This window comes from Eptesicus fuscus, chromosome 4, assembly GCF_027574615.1.
Source record: "Eptesicus fuscus isolate TK198812 chromosome 4, DD_ASM_mEF_20220401, whole genome shotgun sequence".
NCBI lineage: Eukaryota > Metazoa > Chordata > Mammalia > Chiroptera > Vespertilionidae > Eptesicus > Eptesicus fuscus.
In genome coordinates, this window is record NC_072476.1 from 77,110,519 (window position 1) to 77,129,568 (window position 19,050).

Consider the following 19,050-nt stretch of genomic DNA (forward strand, 5'->3'; position numbering starts at 1 on the left):
TTACTATTTTAATTTATGTAAAATTATTTCAGGAGTTTATCAAGACTGTGATAAAAACTAGGTCTAAGGAATGGAGAGCCAACTTCTTTTCTCTTTATAGTATCCTAATATAAGAGACAGGAGGCAACATCTCAAAATTTGATTTAGAATAGTTTCCGGTCACCTAGAACTGAGTTGCAATCATTGCTACATTTTACATGCTTTCTAAAGTACCAAGTGCTATCCCCACAAAGTACCACACTGTCCCCCTCCATTGGCAACAGAGAAAAGCAGCACAAAGGAGACATCAATTCAATTACAGGAACGCTATACAACAATACAACCCAAATAGCAAAAGATCTTAACAAAAGACACCAGTGAAAAACGGGCATTCCATTCATATCCATTCAAGTCAGAATAAGCATTTACCACATACAATCTGATCTGCCAGCTTCCACCGGCTATGATCAAATGAATTCTTATTAAATTAGAACAAATTAATAAAAATAGAATAGAAATCTAAAGAGGCTGTTACAGGAGTTGTCAAAAAAAAAAAAAAAAAAGCCACAAAATTAACTAGCTTTCTACAAGAATACTGCAGCATTACCTGGTGGATCCATTTCTATATAAAACATCAAGTCTGTGCCACAATTTATATCTGTCTTAGCATATTCTAAATCCAGGTCTTCCATATTCCAAACAGTGTTGTACATTTGTGCGAGAGTTTCCTTGGCTGAGCTCAGTTATAAGAAAAGAGTCCGGCTTTCTTTGTAATGGTGCCTTGGAATTCATTTTAAAACCTATAAGGGGCTGCACTGTAACCTATTACATCACACAGCCCAGCCAATCAAGTCAGAAAAATGTCACCAGACCACTCCTGCTTCATCATTTCTCTTCTGTATCAGCCTTAGCACAACCCCAGCCTCACTAAGCTACATTTAATGGAACTGCAACGTATACATGCTCATCATTTCCAAAAGCTGTTTAATTTGACTGTTCTCCTCCAGCAGTGAGTTTTCTAATTCCCTTTTTATTACTCCTTGCAGCTTGGTACGCTCCGCTCTTGGCAGGTTGACAAAAGCTGATATGCTGCAGCACGTAGCTTTTTTCCCCCTAGTGCATCTGGGTTTTTAGATAGCCCGATCATTCCTTGGTTTAAAAATCGTACCAATGCATGAAAATGGTACATTTAAGGTATATGTTCCAGTCCTTAAATACCTCCCATATATATTAAAAGCAGAAAGGACTCTGGATATTTAATTTCAGTCCTACATAAAAACTTAAATACTGTCACAAGTGTACCCACATTAGAAAGCACAAGTACAAGGAAACACATAGGCAAACTCTCCTCCTCGACCAAACATTGCAAAGTCAAAACGATACTTTATGGACTAACACTGGAAATTCTTAACAGGAATGAAGAGGTCTATTGGCAGAAATAATCAACAGAACTGTCAATATCATTAATGAGAATTTGACTGTTACTGCCTAACAAGACTGCTCAAGGTAAGCTGTCTTCCAAATAGAAAGAGGCCATATATGTCAGAATGCAGAGGGGGAGAGCTGTCTTGGCAAAGTATTTCTCACCGGTGAGCCCATGCTGGGATTTACTGTGTTCATACAGCTCGGGTGGGTGTGGGGATGATGTAATCACTTTTTTGGGGGGAAGGGGGACTTTTATCTCCTCTATCTCAAATGCCTCACACGGGGGAGGAATACTACTATTCCTTCTTAGCAGTACTTAATATAAAGAAATCAATGGCCCTATAAGCCTAATTATTAATCTTTTTTTCTTTAAAGCTGTTCTCCATATAATCCTGCTGCTCTTACTGGAGCCTAAGGTACATTCCCCCTTAAGAAATGGTCCCTCTTTGCAATAGGATGAGAGGGAAGGAAGAGGGGGGAAAGCCCCCCACCCCATGTAAATGTGGCTGATTTAAAAAAAAACTATAGTGGGCTTTGTGATCTACACAGTATTTGTGTGATGATCGAAGAGCACAGAAGCCCTAAAAATTTACTCTTAGACGTTCTATCAACTTTGGAATCGTAAACTATATAAAAGAGCAGAGCAAAGGCAGGCCATTCCCTGAGCACTGTTCACTGGAATCCCCTCTCTAGTTTAATTCATCTTCTCATTAACCATGAAGGCAGACTCAGCCTAAACCCTCCCACTCACTTTTCTATTTGCCTAAGAGCTTAAGTAAACCTAAACTCAAGTAAAAGTGGTGGTGGGGGGTGGGGGTGCCCTCAAATAAGATTCAGAAAGAAATCTCTCAGCTTAATAAAAATATTGGTCTCCCCCCCCCCCCCCCCCCCCCCCCCAGGAAAGAAGACAAGTTCTAGCCTCTAACAGAGGGCCACATGCCTCTGGAAGCCCTTGGTGCAAACCAGGGCTGCAAAGGGAGCCCCTGTGGCACGGGGAGCAGGGAGACAGGTGATTTTCCACGTCTCTCCCAGGCCTGGCCAGGCACCAACTTCTAGCCCAGCACTGTGTAATTACGTCCTTCCCCATTTCCAACCCACACCCCATCTTTCCCTCACGCTGTGCCCCTCCAGGAAAGGACTACCTCCCTAATCTGCCATCTGCCCTCCCCTGGGAGTGCTTAATCTCTCTCTCACTCACTCACACAGGAACCTTCTACAGAACTACAAAAAAACCCACAAAAAACAAAAACAAAACAAAACAAAAAACCAACAAAAAAACCCTAATGCAACAGCGGCAGAGAAGTGCACAAATTAAAAGCAACTTACTTTGCAGGTTATGCATTTCAACGGTTTCTCTTTGAATGCCTGTATCCGACAATGAAAAAAAAAAAATCCAAAAAGCTATTCTTCCAGCCAGCAGGACCAGCCCCCGCGGCGCCCCCCGCCCCACGGCTCTCCGGCAGGCGGTGCGGCTGCCAGCGCGCAGGACCCCCGGGACCGAAGGAGGATCGCGCCCGCTGCACCCTCACCGGCTCCCCGCGGAGAAGGCGGCTGGACGTGGGTACCGTGCCCGGGAGGGAAAAGGCACCGGCGCTCGCATGGCTCTCTCAGATAAAGATCGCGGCTTCATGATTAACTTGGGCAGGTTCAAATATTTGCTGAGCCAGGGATTTCGGGGAGGGGAGGAGAGCCCAAGTCAAAGTCAAAGTTGTCATCTGCTAACAAGTGGCCAATGCCAGCCCAACTCGCTCATTTTCACCGAGGAAATGAGAAGGCCATTGTGCGGGGACCTAAAATAGTCTCTCTAACTGGCTGCGGCGGCGCGCTCGCTCGCTGGCTCGCCGGGCTCAAGTGGCCACAGTGAAGCGAGGCACTATGCGCAGCCAAACACAGGAAGTGGCTGAGCTAGTTCAGCAAAAAATAGAATCAAAGCCCTGCTTGTAAAGGCCTGAACCCTCGGAATGGCCCAGAACACCATGCCTTGCTCAGGCCACCTCCTCCCACACACAAGCGCAGGCAGCCCGCAGGTGTAACAGGAAAGCCCTATGCAGCAACTGGGCAGGGAACAGGTCTAAAAAATATTTTAAAGTCCTAGGGAAGATTACTCTAACTCTGCAGAGACACTATGCTCCACGGCCACATGAAAACTGAAAAAGACGACCCCCCCCCCCCCCGCCCGCCGCAGCTGTTTTTATAGTCCATTTCAACCGGGGCTGAAATAGCCACAGGGTTTGGTGATAATTAGGAGGGGTGTCTGCATCAGGTTCATGGGATGGCCCCATGGAGCAGAGGATGGGAGGGCAAGCAGAATGGAACACCTTTCTGGAGGATGTTTGTCCTCTATTTGAGAAAGGTGCAATGAACCAGACTTCATTAAAATCTGACCTAAGGAAATTTTCACTGGTATCAGCTTTACGATTACTCCAAGAACCAAAACACAGTGTAAAAATCGCAGAATCATACCTTTAAAACCAGAAAGTAATCTAGAGATGACTTCACGCAATTCCCTCATACTACACACACACAATCCTGACCAGAGGGGTAAAGTGGTTTGCACAAGATTACAGCAGGAGGACCAGAACTCCTTCTTCCTCCGCCCACTGGCCCTGCTCTTCACTTCCCTCTGCCAGAGAAAGTAAAAATTAACAAGTGAAACTGAAGCTAATTTCTTCTAAGCCACACACCAAAAAGTTCACACTTGCAACAAAAACTGACTTTTTGTTTTCTATTTTTAGTTTATCTAAATGTTTAAAAAGCTACCTTCAAATTCTGTTTGAAGAAATATGGGTGTGGTCTCTAACACCCTCAGATTCTGTATGGGAAGGTGACCCAATGGTCACATGCAGGGATCAAGACTGAGGTGCTGATGGAAAGCCTACACAGGCGGGAAGCGGGGAGCCAGCTTCAGGATTACTTGCAACATCTGGGAAGTGCTGCTGCACTCATAGTGAAAGTGACTTTACAAACTTTCCGTTGGTGTGATACGAAAGATCTCCATTTCTAATGAAAAGAAAAACTGTGTGTAAGTGCATCTCTCCCAGCTCCTGCCCGCTGATGACAGGGACGCGTGGTTAGTTCAGGGGCTACCCTTGTATCTTGAGCAGCATCATCTTGCTCTATTTTAAAAAGTCTTTCTAAAGCTAGGAAACTTGGAAACATCAGTCTCTTAAGCATACCTGTCTGGAGGCACATGATGATTCATGTCAAAACCTTCTAAGATTAAAATGCTTTCTAGTCCAACAATGTATTTTCTGTTTCAGAAGAAAATTATCCACTGGAAAAGCAGTACACCCTCTACTTACAGAAAAGTCTTAAAATAGATTTGTAAACTTTGCTTTGAATTTCTCACAATATGCACCATCATCTACCATAGAGGTTCTCTTCTATTACTCAAAGTATGAGCTGGGTCTTTTCCTCTTCAGTTTTAGTGGTGGAAACGTTATCTGCAGGACACATGCTCTTTATTAGCTTAAAAAGGGAGCCCTCTGCTGGTAGAACAGAGTCAGTGACTTCTGCTTGGGAAAAATCAGGCAAGTTTTGGTACTTTTCATTCATCTCATGCTATGTCCAAAATTTCACACAAAATAAACATAGGTGTCCAAATGTCACTTAATCTATATGATTCACTAACAAATAACTAATAAATCAAGTGCACATATGTCATAACTACGTAGGAAATATTTTTCACGTGGCTGCTAAGCTCTTGGAAGAAAACTTGTATGTTAATTTCAGCATTTATCTGAGACTCAAAGACTGAGCCACCCTGGAGAACTTACACACATAATAAAAAATAAACTTTAGCCCTCCAAATTCTTCAAGACAATATGTCTTACTAATTTTCCTTTTCCCAAAGTTTGGTAAAACTCATTTCCGAGGCAAAAATAGTTCATATTTCGCTTCTCAGCAGGTCCCTTAATCGCTAAAAGTATCTTTGAAAGTTGTAGACCGAACACTGTATTCACGTGTGCAAATCACCGTCAAATCGTGATTGTTTCACAACCACAGTACTACCACCTCACAGTTCATCCTGCACAACTTCTTACCTGTTTTGCTCGGCTATCATTTCTGAACAAAAGACCACTTAAAAAAAAAAAAATACATGAACCCAAATCGTCCTTTAAGGGTTAAATGAATGCCTCCCTTTAAAATTTAACTTAAAACAATTTAGGACAAAGGGGCTTTTCAGGATGATGCAAACTCAGCACTCCATATCGGGCTCTCTTAATGACCCCGCATGGAGAAGACTGTCCGTTTGAATTTCTAAATAAACTCAGGTTTACATATGCACAAAAATGACATTCTACCCAATATCTGAAAAGGTGCATCCACTGCTTAGTGGAGTAAGGAACTCCTGCCCTGTCATTTCCCCCTCAGCCACTGTCCCTGGAAACAGAAGGCTGCACTGTGAAGCCAGCAGTGAAACTGAGCTGTGTGCCAACATACACACCCTGAAATGTTTCTTTTTCAGAGTACAAGTAAAATTTCCTATTTTTCAATACGTAACCCTGATGGCCTGCCTCTGTGTACTCCAACCCATCTAAATGTATGCATGCATTTTTTTTTCCCCCAAGGTTTCATTTCTCAACTTTAAAACAACCTCTAATGGCAGACCACATTTTAAATTCAATAAAAAACAAACCAGAGGAATGTAAAATTCTTTGAATGTCATTTCACTCTACCTTAGTGCTTGCTTTAGTCCTGGTTGAAAAGCAAGCCCAGAGAATTTAAAACAAGATTTATGAATCAGGCTCTTTAGGATGAATGTTTTGCAATCCTCCAGTGGTTAAAAATTAACTCTGACAGGTGTAAAAGGGCAGGGGGAGAAAGAGTCATTTATGTTCCTCTCTGAACTTGAGGTGCCATATCAGACTTCAATTATGCTACATTAATATTTCTGAATGTATCCATGAAATCTGAAATATGTAAATACACCTAGAATGGGTTTCATTCAAAGGCAGCCCATGTTAACTGGTCCTGTTTTTACTTTAGTTGCCCTATAGTGATCTGCTTTAGCTACCTAAGGATTAGTAGGGTAAACATCACACAATGATTCAAGAAAACCTGCTGTTTGAGCTTTAAATGTGTTTAAGACCTTTAGTCACAAAGGGCACAGCACTTACGTGATGCTTAACCCCTCAAACCTTAGTTTCCCTCCAGGAGGGGAGAAGCCTTGCATTGCAGGTTGGCTGGGTACATTAACAGAGGTGGTATGTGAGAGTGCTTTGAAAGCTGGGATGTTTATCAGAGGTTAGAAGACAGTTCGCTTGGATGATCATCATTCTGTGCCGTTCTAAGCTAGGAAGAGCTCAAAAGGAGAAGCGGCCTTTGTCCCTGAGGAATGTGGTTGAGCAGATGAGAACACTTACGTGTAAGAGGACACAGGGCTTCAGGGCAGATGCGGTGGATGGCACTGTCTGGGGCTGCTGTGCACAGCTGTACATGGTGTGCACTGTGTGAAGGCACCTGGGCGGAGCGGCAGGAGGAACTGGCACTAAAATCCAGGCCCTTCCACTCGCCATGCCACGCAGAGGAAAGGGCATCCTACAAGGGCACCTTCCTCTCTCTCAGCATGCACCCACTCCCCAGGCAGCAGCTGCCCAGAGAGTGTCCCCTCTCACATTTGCATTCAAGCCCCACAGGCTCCCTGGCCTGGGCCGTATCCCTGCTGGCTAGGAACAGGGGTCAGACGGGAGAATGGCCTCACAGGGAGACTGGTGAGACAGTGCTCACCAGGAATGGGGAACAAGGGGGATCGGAGCTGAGAGTGAGGCAAGCTCTAGCAGGGCCTTAAAAACCAGAGCTGACACAACAGACAGCAGAGACCTACTGTAAGGTCGTGAGCTTCAGTACCACCACCTCACAGTTCTCACAACCACCCCAGGACAGAAGCATTATCCCAATGTCAAAGACCGGAAAACAGTTTGGAAAGGCCGAGTTACTTGATAACGAACTTGGCAAGTAAGTAGCAAGAGCTGAAATTCAAACCCAGTTCTACTTGACTCCCAGGGTTCTTTCCACTGCACAGCCGACAGAGGGAGTGATGCGGAGCCTTATGACAACAGTTATAAAAACTGCAGGTGGCTTTTTACTCTCTGGGACCCAGAGGAGCAAATCTCGCGTACTTTCGGTTGATTACTTGCTGGAGACGCAGAGGACTTCTGACTGGCCACTAAGAGCAGCACTGCTCACGGAGGCCCCCCAGGCCCGGGCAGCAGAGCAGCGGAGTACAGCCCTCCACTGACCCGAGAGTCAGCACCCACGAGTCGGGTGATGCCCCATGAAACCCTTAACCTCTGCTGGCTTCCCTTTTTTCATCTGCACACAAAGAGCTGGGCGATACTTTCAAACTAAATGATGCTTTTATGATACTGTCACTGAAATATGTCCTGCTCTTTAAAATCTGATAAAAAAATATCACGCCTCTTTTTCTTTTTTAACCCAAACTCAAATCATCTTCTGTCACCATATATTAGGCCCCTTTTACCCCACACCCACTTCCCTCTGGTAATCACCATCCTGTTGTCTGTGTCTACGAGTTTCAGTTTTCTATTCCACCTATGAGTGAAACCATATGGTTGTTAGCTTTTTCTGATTAATTTTGTCAAGCCATTTCATTATTTCTGTACTTGGCAATTTATCTTGAATAAATCTTCGAAACTCCTTGAACTGAAATGTTATTTCTCCTTCCCCTATTCAAACTGCTCCTTTTATTCAAAGCCCATTTCAAGTCTTATTTTTCCCATGAGCTTTTTCTGTCGACTCAATTACCCTAACAAGGTACCAATCACATCCCTAAAATTATTTTTGTACTTAAAATACAAGCCCTTCGGTCTAGTGCTTAACTAGACATGATGTGCTAATGGGTCCTATTCGAATTGACACACTGCCTCAAACATCATCAGTTTTGCCTGTCCGTTCCAAGTTCTATCTGGTAAAAACTATCAAAGATGTCTTTGTCCCATAATAGTCTTGCTACCCCTTCCCACAAATATCATTCACGTGCTCATTTATATCCACAATAATAAAGTTGTTGCAAATGAATGATTTATAACCGCTTATGGAAACGCCTGGGTACTGTGCTTCCAAAGCCCTCTGGTAAAACCACGCGCTGGGGCAACGAGGGGCCTGGAAATGCCACATTCCTACCAGGCCATTTCTCTGACCCAGGGCCTCCTGCCAATCACCTGCACTGGAGCCATTCCTGAGCAAAGGTGTTCAGGATGGGGCGTTTTCCTGGGATGTGTCATATATTTTCACAGGTGAGAGACACTAAAGCATCTGTTTAATTCCAAAGGGCCTATACAATTTCCAGAACAGCTAGGAGATATCACACAAAGGTAAAAATGGCTCACACCAGGGTTTGGGTTCATTTTTTTGAAGAGGCTGTATGAATTCTGGGATCGTCTAGCAAATGTTCAAGGCTTCATTTATCTTTATTCAACAGAGCTGGTGGAAGTAATCCGCCTTTGAAATTGGCACACCAACTTTCTTATAAACAAAATGTAGGTAGGGTCTACGATATATCAAGCAGTTTTGTTTTTTGTTTTTAATCCTTACCTGAGGGTATTTTTAAATTGATTTCTAGGGAGGGGAAGGGGGGCATTCAAACATTATGTGAGAAATATCAACTGGTTGCCTCCCGTATGAGCCCCAATCAGGGATCAAGCCTGCAATCTAGGTACACGCTGTGCCCCAGACTGGGAATCGAACCTGCAACCTTTCTGGTGTATGGGATAATGCTCCAAACCAACTGAGCCACCCAGCTGGGGCTATCAAGCACTTTTAAGTGTGTGTTATGAAAATGTGCAGACCAATCTTTTCTTTGGCAGAATTCAGCAGAAACCGATAAAGACGTTTAATCAGTTTACACCAGTCACTCATTAAATTCCACCACTGATCCTACTGCACCCATATAGTAGAAATTCTCAAAAACTCCATGTGATAAATTCATTTGTGGGTGTCTGTCATATCCTGGCTGGCGTTTAGCTTCCATACCTCCCCTCTCCAGAGGGGGAGCCACTGAGAAGACCAGGACGGTGGTATCACCTAGCCCTTCCCTGCAGCAGGCCCCGCTTCTCCCTAGTGGGTCTGAGATAGACTGCCACACTTGTCAGGAGGAAGTGGAAGATCAGAGCCCAACCTCTGGCCCAGAGATCTGCTTTCTTCCCCACTCGTGTGATTAGTTTAGGGAAGGCCATCAATGAATGACTAAAGTGCCATGTTCCAAACCTGTGCCGACCTCTTCTCACAGGGTCCTTCCAACACATCACTGCATTCTTTCCTGCTGAGCCCAAAGGCAACCTCTGAGCATCGACACAGAGCTCCAAGACCCATTAACAAATGACCCACGCATCACAGGAGATGAAATCTTTGGACCACCTCCTGGCCAACCTTATCGACAGCTGTCTCTGCAGTTTACCTACAATGCGAGGCCCCCCCCCCCCCCCCCCCCCCCGTGGAACATCTTGCTTGCTGTGATCTGGAACACACCACATCTGCCTTAAGTACCACTTCTGCTGCCTCTCTCACCTCTGGAGACCATATTTTGGGCCTGTCCACAGAAGGCCTGCCCAATACCCACCTGGTTTTATCCCACCCTACAGGTGGGTTGTCAGCACAGGCCCTCGCCTCACTCAGTCTGCTCCATCCAAGTGGAAATAACCAACCCTGGCCATGGAACACCTAAATGAGCACAGCTTCAATCTCCACTGCCTGGCAGTGACACTGGGTTGACCATGCCTGCCCACACAGAGGTAAATCTGGGCACTCTCAGGAGCTACCTCTGAGGTTTTATTTAAATTCTAAGCATAAATTAAGAATATAAGCAACACCTTTTACTGGTCCTGAAACTTCACTTACAAGACCTTAATCACTATTTTAAATGGCCAGCTTTTAACCAGTATATACAGCAAAGTATGGTTGCTTAGGCTTTACACAGTAGAAGAAAGTTTAAATTAAACCCACTGCTAACACGGTCTACATTTCCTGCTTTGTCAAATGGCTAATTGAACGCCAGCCTGCTTTCAAAGAAGGGCCTGGCTTGCTCTAACGTGCTGCAGTGAACTCCCTGGTTTCATGCTGCTTGCGTTCCTGAAAATATTTATTTTGACAGACATTTCTCAGCATACCTGCTTCCAAAAAACACATTTCCAAATACTTTAAATTATATAGTAATTATAAATCCCCTACTTTCTACATATTAGAAAGACAAACTAAAATGTCAACAACTAAAATGAGCTCCATAATTTACTCAAAACTAGAAGCATAAAAGTTGAGGGGAACAGAGCTCTCCCAACAAGCTCATCGAAAACCAAGATCATTTCAAATCCACACACACTGAAATACGGATGACACTAACCATACACACTGCCATTCAGCTAATGGGTCTTTAATCACAAGAACACGTTATTACAGAAACTCGTGCTATTTCAGATGAAGTCTAAAGCCACCATTTATCAGGCTCTAAAAACCAAACAAGGAGTGAATCTGGAAAGTTCAAAGGGCACTACCTGGTGCTGGCTGTCGCTCGCTCCATTCCGTTGAGATTAAAATTTCTATAACTTTTCGGAGGGGTTCAGCATTCTCAGAGCTACAGAAAAAAAAAAGAGAGTTCCATTAGAAATCTTCTCCCTACACAACAGACTCATCTTCATTTATACATATTCCACTGTAAATGTGCACATGGGTCTGGGAACTAATATCTTTTGAGTAAGTGTGAAGGCGAATCAACCTAGGACTACCCTCATCATCCCAAAACGCATGTATCTCTTCTTTCACTCACCTGGCTGCCGGGAATCTGAAAAGCAGAGGGCTGAAAAGTTCCGAGAGCACTCCTGCAGTCAAGAGGTTCTTGCTGGAGCTCTGGGAGAGCTTGAAGAAATGTTTGAGCAAATACTGAAGCGTAAGCCAATACTGATGAGGTATGTTAGGTGACCTAATGAGCTTCTTCAACAGCTGGATATAGTCTTCGGAGCTTTGTACTTCTACAAGTTAAAAACAACAACGAAAGGAAATGAGAAAAGAATAAAAGACATTTCTAGGTACCAGTGAATAAACACCTAAAAAATTCCTGTCCTGGCTATGGAAGGAGGAGCCATTTAAAACAAAGTCATCAGAAGCAGCAGACAGTCCATTTGTCCTTCTCATTAGAAAAGACATTGTGAGAAAGTAGAAGTCTCAAGTCAAATGGAAATGTAAGAAGTTTTTGGTGTAAAAAAAACCCACAAAAGGTTCAGGGTGTGCTGGCAGAAATCTACTGAGCAGCTGCAAGTGTGATTGGCTAATTTGGAGGAGCATCAGATAAGTATCACAGGTTTTAACTTTGAAGGTTACAAACCACAATTTCCTGTCCCCAAAGCACTTTAACTGAGCATTAGCTCCTAAAACTGAGTCCTCTTCCCTCGACACTTTAATGGCCACTGGAAGACAATGGTAAGAACATCCCCAGCCACTGGGGCCCAGTCCCGGTTCCCTGGACCCAATGATGGTACCTGGAACACGGTGGCCTTCACTGATGCAGTGAACTCTGTTAATACTGATAAAGGTGAACAATTAGCCACTTCAACATGTGGACAGTTTTCCTAAGCAAACGAGGAGCTGGGTCTTCTATTGGATGTTAATGGAGGGAAGCTGTACGAATTCGAGTGGGGGTAGGGTGGTGATGTGGGGTCAAGAGTTGGGGGTGGGGAGGGGAGGAGGAAAGATTCCTACAAATATTTTCTAAAAAATCATCTCTTCATATGCAGACTATACAAGCACAGCCACATCTCAATACATGTTCAATGAGGTTCTCCAAGAGAAAACAAACCTTGGGCTAAAGAAATCATTTCATTGTAAACAGCTACTGGAATGACAGGATTTGGTAGGTCCGAGAGATAGCGTTTGAAAGCGTCTGCTAAAACTTGAACATCAACTGCTTCCAAGTCCACGGAGGCGGCATCTATGATAAAAACATTAAAAAAAAAAATTCAGACATTTTATACAATGGTTGGGCCCATTTTCTGAATGTCTGACTTACATGTGACATATGAAAGGAAGCAGTAAGGACTTATATGAGTTTCTCACAGGGGTTGCCCCTGGCATTTTAAACAATTTTTCTTTGTGTCAGTCTATCTCCAGCACAGTGTGCACTTATGCCGGGAGCACACTCCCAGACTTGGGGGCAATAAAAATTGTTGTGTCCCTTCATTCATATGCTGAAGCCCTAACTCCCATATCTCAGAATGTGTCTATATTTGGAGATAAGGCCTTTAAAGAGGTTTTAAGTTAAAATGAGGCCATTAGGGGAGGCCCTAATCCAATCTAACTGGTGTCCTTATAGGAAGAGGAACTTTAGACACACAAAAAGACACCAGGGGTGCACGCATAGAGGAAGCGCCACGTGAGGACACAGCGAGAAGGTGGCCATCTGTAAACCAGGGAGGGGTCTCAGAAGAAACCAAACCTGCCTTCATCTGGGACTTCCAGCCTCAAGAACTGTGAAAAAACAGGCTTCTATTTTTTTAAGTAATCCAGTCTGTAGAATTTTGCTTATGGTAGCTCTAACAAACTAATGTAGTCCCCAAAACATTTCTGGAGGGTGGTTTTGCCCTGATTGAGAGGGGTTTTGCCTAGGAATGTCTAATCATATAGCAAATGCTTCCTAAAACCTCAACAGGAAAATGTAAAATGCAAATTCTTAGACTTCCTAAAATTTGAGTTGCTAAATACTGCATCTCAGAATTAATATAAGTTTAACCCAACAGAGTGACTGATTGACACAGTAAGATATTATAGAATTTTAGCAATCTCAAGAATACCCATAAAAATAACCTTAGCATCTTTAACACATGTCCCCCTAATTCTGACAGGGTACTAAGATCAGGGGATTACTAATCTAACCAGTGGGCTCTGAACCATCTCAGAAGAATAGTGCCACAAGCATATCTGTCCAGCAAATCCTTCAGCTGGAAAAGAGGTCAGGCAATTCAAGAATGGGGTGATATGAATCAAAGCCACTCTGAGTGCTTGAGAGAGAAAATGGCACGGTGCTCAGGAGAAAGAAGGGGTTCTGGGGCAGGAATGGCCATCCAGAAACAAGGGGCGTTTGGCTGCTGGTGAAAGATGCACTCGTGACATGAAGGGTAACTTGAAGAAAATTATCTGGAGACTCAATGGAGAAAAGGTGAGCTGATGCACAAAATGCTACATCTTTAAACTGATCTATTAATTGTGGTGTTAAAAATAAGTTGGAAAGCAGAGCTGTTGGAAGTGAAAATAACACTTTTGGTCATTTGAATTCTAACACAGCTAGAAATGTGTGAGACATTATCCAGAACTAACGTAACGTGTGACTGACTGGATGAGGCTGGAGCCTGAAGATGATGAGCAAGCAGATGTTTGAGCACGGGTAGAGGGTGGTATTCTGGATTCCGTGAACCAAGTGTGATGATATAAATCACTCCAGGTTGAGCCTGAAGCTACAACAGTTCCCTGGACACATCCTTAACATAATCCAAACTTGCCCAACTAACTAGGCAGATTTTACAAAAGATAATCACGCACCATAAAGCTCAAAAAGTTCATTTCATGGAAAATGTTGGCAGGTTTGACTAAAAGAATTATTAAACTTAAAAGGTAGAGAGTCAAAGGGTTAAATCACTTAAATGTCCTACAAAGAACTAAGGAGAGACATCACATTAGATATGTCCCAAGCGTGGGAAAGGCGATACTAGGTCTTTGGATAAAGGATCCACCCACCTCGAAAGTAATGCAACTACTTACTAGTGGACTGTCAAGCAAAACTGTGTGTGAATCACTATGGGAACATTCCATAGCCACTGACTACTGGGTAAGCTGCTGCCTACCCCCTCACACTCCGCCCCATATGCTTCATTTACTAAGTCTCTTGGCCAGCAAATTAATTATTACTTATTTTGTTCATCCTAAAAAATGTGATAAACCAATGGGTGATGTGGTATAAACATTAAGACACTAAATATTCCACATGTCCCTCCATCAGGCAGGGTTCCTGCTGTCTTCTCTGCCAGAGCAGTGCTGATGAGCCACGTCTCTATCATGACACATCCCAGACAGGATGCTAATGGCTGTCTCCCTGCTGGACTGAGAGTACCTCAAGGGCACGGACTATGGCTCTTACCTGCTCCTCTTGCCTCTCCCAGTGCCCAGACCAGCACATAGAATGTGCCTGTTCAATGTCTGTGGACTAAACTATATAAAAAGTTCTTAGAGTAGGGCTTTGGTAAATGAACATTACTCTAACACCGGAGGTGTATCCCCAAGAGCCTTAACCATCTTTGAATGAAATAGCCTTATTTTAAGTCTTTGGCAAATCCTTGCATCAGCTCACCTTATGTCAAATTCCACTAAAATTCATGACATAGTATGTTCTATTTGTTTTTTTAATGTAACGTCTAAAATTTCTTGGGAGTTTCTGACCTCTGTCCTATGTCTTCTTTTTTGCATTAAAGCACTTCCAAGAGCCATCCATGACTTTCGCAGCTACCTAGGTAAGAGCTGTCCAATCTTTAGATCTGGGGTGGGGGAGTTCACATTCTCTTCCACCTCACTTTTCACCGAGTTCTACTCAAGACAGATAACCAGTAAACTCTCCACCGCTTCAGCCCTCCTCCAACTGGAATGGTACCCCCTCCTCAACCGACCTCTTTGTTTGTGGCTCCCAGTTTTGCTGCCCCATTGCACCCCCACCAGAGATCTGGCAATGTCTGGAGACATTTTTTTGTCACAACTGGAGGAGGAGGGCACCTAGTGGGTAGAGGCTGCTAACCATTCTATCTTGCATAGGACATCAAAGAACTGTTTATCCTAAAATGTCAATTACAGGTCTGAGGTTTAAAAGGCCTAACTTTTTAAAAACTGAGATATTATATTAGTTTTAGGTGCACAACAAAATGATTTGTATTTGTATTTAGGTGCACAACAAAATGATTTGTATTTGTATATATTGTGAAATGATGATCACAGTAAGCCTAGTTAACAAAAATTGTTCTGATGAGAACTTTTAAAGAAAAAACCTGATTCAGGTTAAGGAAAACCAAAATAGGAAAAAAATTCACATAAGACAAGAACAAAATAATTCATTTTAGGGCAATATAGTGGGAACATAAGTATAAGGACTTTTGGAGTCAGAACAATTTGGGTGCAAGTTAGAGCTGTCAATCAGCAATAACTGATGCTTAAATCGAAAGGTTAAAATGTGGGTGAAATAAGAGAACTTAGTAGTTGATAATAAAAGTGAGCTGTAGTCTTCCAGTCTGTCCTTTTCAGACACTGGCAATTCATAGCGTTGGTTAAAAGATATGTTTCTGTTTAGTGTAAGTGACTTATCTCTGAGCTTCTTCCAGAATACTACAATATTTTTATGAGTTGAAAATCCTCAAGCTGGAAACAGCCCTGAAGGATCAACTCCTAAATTTAGATATTGCTTACTTTTCTTTTTTTTTTTTTTGCCACAAAATTCACTTTTATAGTACAGAATCCAAATGCCCAGTGAAACCAGTGTTCTATGTGTGTGTTTTGATCTCAAAAGGGGAAGGAAATCTGTCAAAATATATTGTTGACGTGCATTTTGGTTATTTATTCCACCTCACAAGTGGTGTGAGGATTTTTTTAAAAAAACTAAACTGTATCATTTGTGTTTGGTCACATTTAAAAACATAACCACTATGTCTCAAATAACTCCCATTGCATTGGTCTCTGATGTCTAAACATTTCCTGTGACTTTTAACATGTTCAACTTGACCGATTTTCTGACCAAAACATGTATCACTATTTCAACTGGCTCAGGAAAAAAAATTCAGTTTCCTTAACACCCTAGTAAAGCTGTTAAAAATAAAGAAAAACAGGTCTCTCACCTAGTGTTTTATGCTTTTCAACTTCTAATGACCTACTCTGTGGGCAAGACAGGAGACACAGCAGTACAGAGGACATGCGCTGCACCGTAAGACTGATTTCCATGTCCAAAGGGGAAAAAAAGTTAAGAAAAAACATTTTTTAAGCTTCAAACATTCAGGTGGTGCATTTCAAGTGAAACTATATACTGATAAAAATCTAATCTCCTTTATCCCCTGAAACATCTTTTCTAAAAATTTTGAAGCTGCCTCACACTTCAGATTTTCATTTGCTAACTATCATGTGGGCATTCTTTGCACATGTCTGAAAAAGCTTCTTCTAAAACGGGTTCACTCTTTTTTGTTCAAATGTCCATCAATTAAAATAATGTGAAGAGGAAAATTATTTTTCTAAAAAAGGAAAGTGTTGGAAAGAAATGAAGGATCTGAGAGTTGATATAGAAATAGATATAAAAGTGATGGCAAGTAAATTTATTCACATTTGTACAGTTTTATTCTGTCTGGCAAAAGAAGAAAGGGACAAATAACAGAACCACTACTTGGTTGAATTAACTGATGTCATTAATTGGTGTGCAGGAGCTGGGTTGTACCCACTCACAAGGGCCACTGTAACTGTGCTCAATTCTGCCCAAGTTGGAGTGCAGTGATAACATGAGAGTTGGAAACTGAGCATGGTTAGAATATTTACACCACAGAAATGGGCAAATGCAATCAACCAGGGCTTTTTTCCTCTTTCAGAGTTGGTTTAAAGAGGAAAACCAACGGTGTTATAGTACATCGTGGACTATAACAATATCATGATGTTACTTAATGTAAATATGGCATAAAAACGTAAGCAAACAAGAAAGGAAGGAAGAAAGCAAGACAGAAAGAAAGGAAAGGGAATAGGAAAGAGAAAAGGAAAGGAAAAAGAGAGGGAAAAGGAAAAGGTCAGAAGAGTCATTTGTTAAATGACACAGACAGATAAGTATTTTTTAAACTGATCCAGATGAGTTAGATGTAGCCAACTTCAGGGTCAGAGAAAGATGGTAGATATGCAGAGCCAGAGAAATCCCAAGAGGCTGTTTCTCTCCTCTGCAACTCCAGAGGCTGTGGCTGTGATGATGGCCAACATGTCTACCGGCAGGCGTGCACACACACCCTAACACAGGAGACAAACATCAAAGGTCTGCACTGTTACCATAATAGGGCAGAGGGAACTATGCTTGATTTCTGGGCTCCCTTCAAACTTAGAAGGTAGCATAGTTAAGTTCAAGTGTTTTGTGCTTTACCCGAAAGAGAAAGGTAAGCACTGTCTTTGCCATCTGTATCTGTAGCTCCATGGCACTCACCACAATCAAGAAGCTGTCGTAATTCTGCTGGATTGCTGGAGCTCTGTGTTCTGTATAGAGTTGAACATTCCAGACCTAGGACACAAAACAGAGTGAGCATGCGAAACACAGCTCTCTGGAGAACCTGTGAGCCTGCTGCCAGAAAGACATTCCAGTTTCCATCCAATATCTATTCTAGATGTGTACCAAATATACTTGGAAGTCAACGCCTACTATTAATCCTATCTGGCATGTCAATAACTTTGGCAAAATTTTCTGTCCACTAAGGAGCAAGTTAATTATATTTTTTAAATTATGGAGAACTTAATAGTTTCCATAGAGTAACTACATGTTAATATGGAGCAAGAAATCGGACCAAGATTATGTCCCCAGGACACAGCAACACTTGCCTTGGGTATCTAGCACAGGATTTGATGAATGCCCCAAGAGTCAAACATAAGTTGTAACGCCCATGAAACAAGGATATAACAAGTCCGCTGATTCCCTCTACCCGTCAGATTACCTTTCTTTTCAATGGCTTCTACTAGCTTGATAAGAAGAGGTGGAGCGATGTCAGGAGGGGCAAACTGTTCTGCAAGATCCGGAAGGGTCAAAGCTGCAAATAAACAAAATCCTATGATTATATTTAATTTGGGGCAATGAATACATCAAGCAACAATGAAGAAAATTTAATTGCAAAATAATTTAGTTCTATTTGACAGTAGTAAACTCAGTCCTGAGAGAGAGAGAGAGAGAGAGAGAGAGAGAGAGAGAGAGAGAGAGCCCTGTGCTGGGCCTCCTCCAGCTGTGCCTCTTCCCACATTGTTATGAGTTTGGGGGCCAAGACACATGGCTTTCTCTCCAAGGACACACTCAGAATACTAACTTGGAATACCCAAATTCCTTGCCCTGGAGGCTTCTCCTGGCCTCTTCCCCAGGTCCATCCTCCCCAGGGTAGGCCTCCCTACCCTTGGGCTCAGATGGAATGGAATTTTTGGATGTGCAAGGCCCCTGAAATGTGGCCTCCTGGTCATTATGAATAAATAACTGTACAGGCAGGAAGACAGAACAGATTTTATCCGTTTGTTAATGTAATTTATAACTTTAAAATATTCAGACACAGTGGAACATGGGTTTGGCCAGTATCAGATTTGGAAGCCAATAGACACAATCACTGATCACTTGGCACTCAGGTTAAGTCCCTCTGTACTTGCATCAGAGCCTTTATTTGCTTACACTGTTTTTGTCAATTAATATCTTAAGAAATGTGATACTTTCATGAACCCATTTTCCCATGCTCTATTTACATGTTTTACTGATTATAATGATTCAAAGGAAGAAATCGAACTGGATGACACAAATGTCCTCCAACATTACATTGATAACTGTATTCTCACTCCACAATCATATGAAACATTTTAAATAAAAATTTTTATCATAATAAACCAGAAGAGGGAGCTAAATAT

At 42.5% G+C, this 19,050-nt stretch overlaps 1 protein-coding gene across 6 annotated transcripts in view; it reads right to left on the reverse strand.

The window, feature by feature from the left end:
• PIK3R1 (phosphoinositide-3-kinase regulatory subunit 1) overlaps nucleotides 1-19,050 on the reverse strand; it is an 84,553-nt gene that overhangs the window by 9,980 nt on the left and 55,523 nt on the right. For 4 of the 6 annotated variants that reach the window (XM_054715202.1, XM_054715200.1, XM_054715201.1 and 1 more), the window contains 5 exons: nucleotides 18,108-18,200; nucleotides 17,606-17,680; nucleotides 12,212-12,343; nucleotides 11,186-11,387; nucleotides 10,914-10,993 (listed from right to left, as the gene is read on the reverse strand). In XM_054715202.1, the coding sequence (XP_054571177.1) occupies nucleotides 10,914-10,993; nucleotides 11,186-11,387; nucleotides 12,212-12,343; nucleotides 17,606-17,680; nucleotides 18,108-18,200 (582 nt within the window). Of the gene's footprint in view, nucleotides 1-586; nucleotides 728-2,730; nucleotides 2,809-10,913; nucleotides 10,994-11,185; nucleotides 11,388-12,211; nucleotides 12,344-17,605; nucleotides 17,681-18,107; nucleotides 18,201-19,050 lie in introns of those variants that run through there. The other 2 variants (XM_008161890.3, XM_008161889.3) reach the window with 2 other exon arrangements.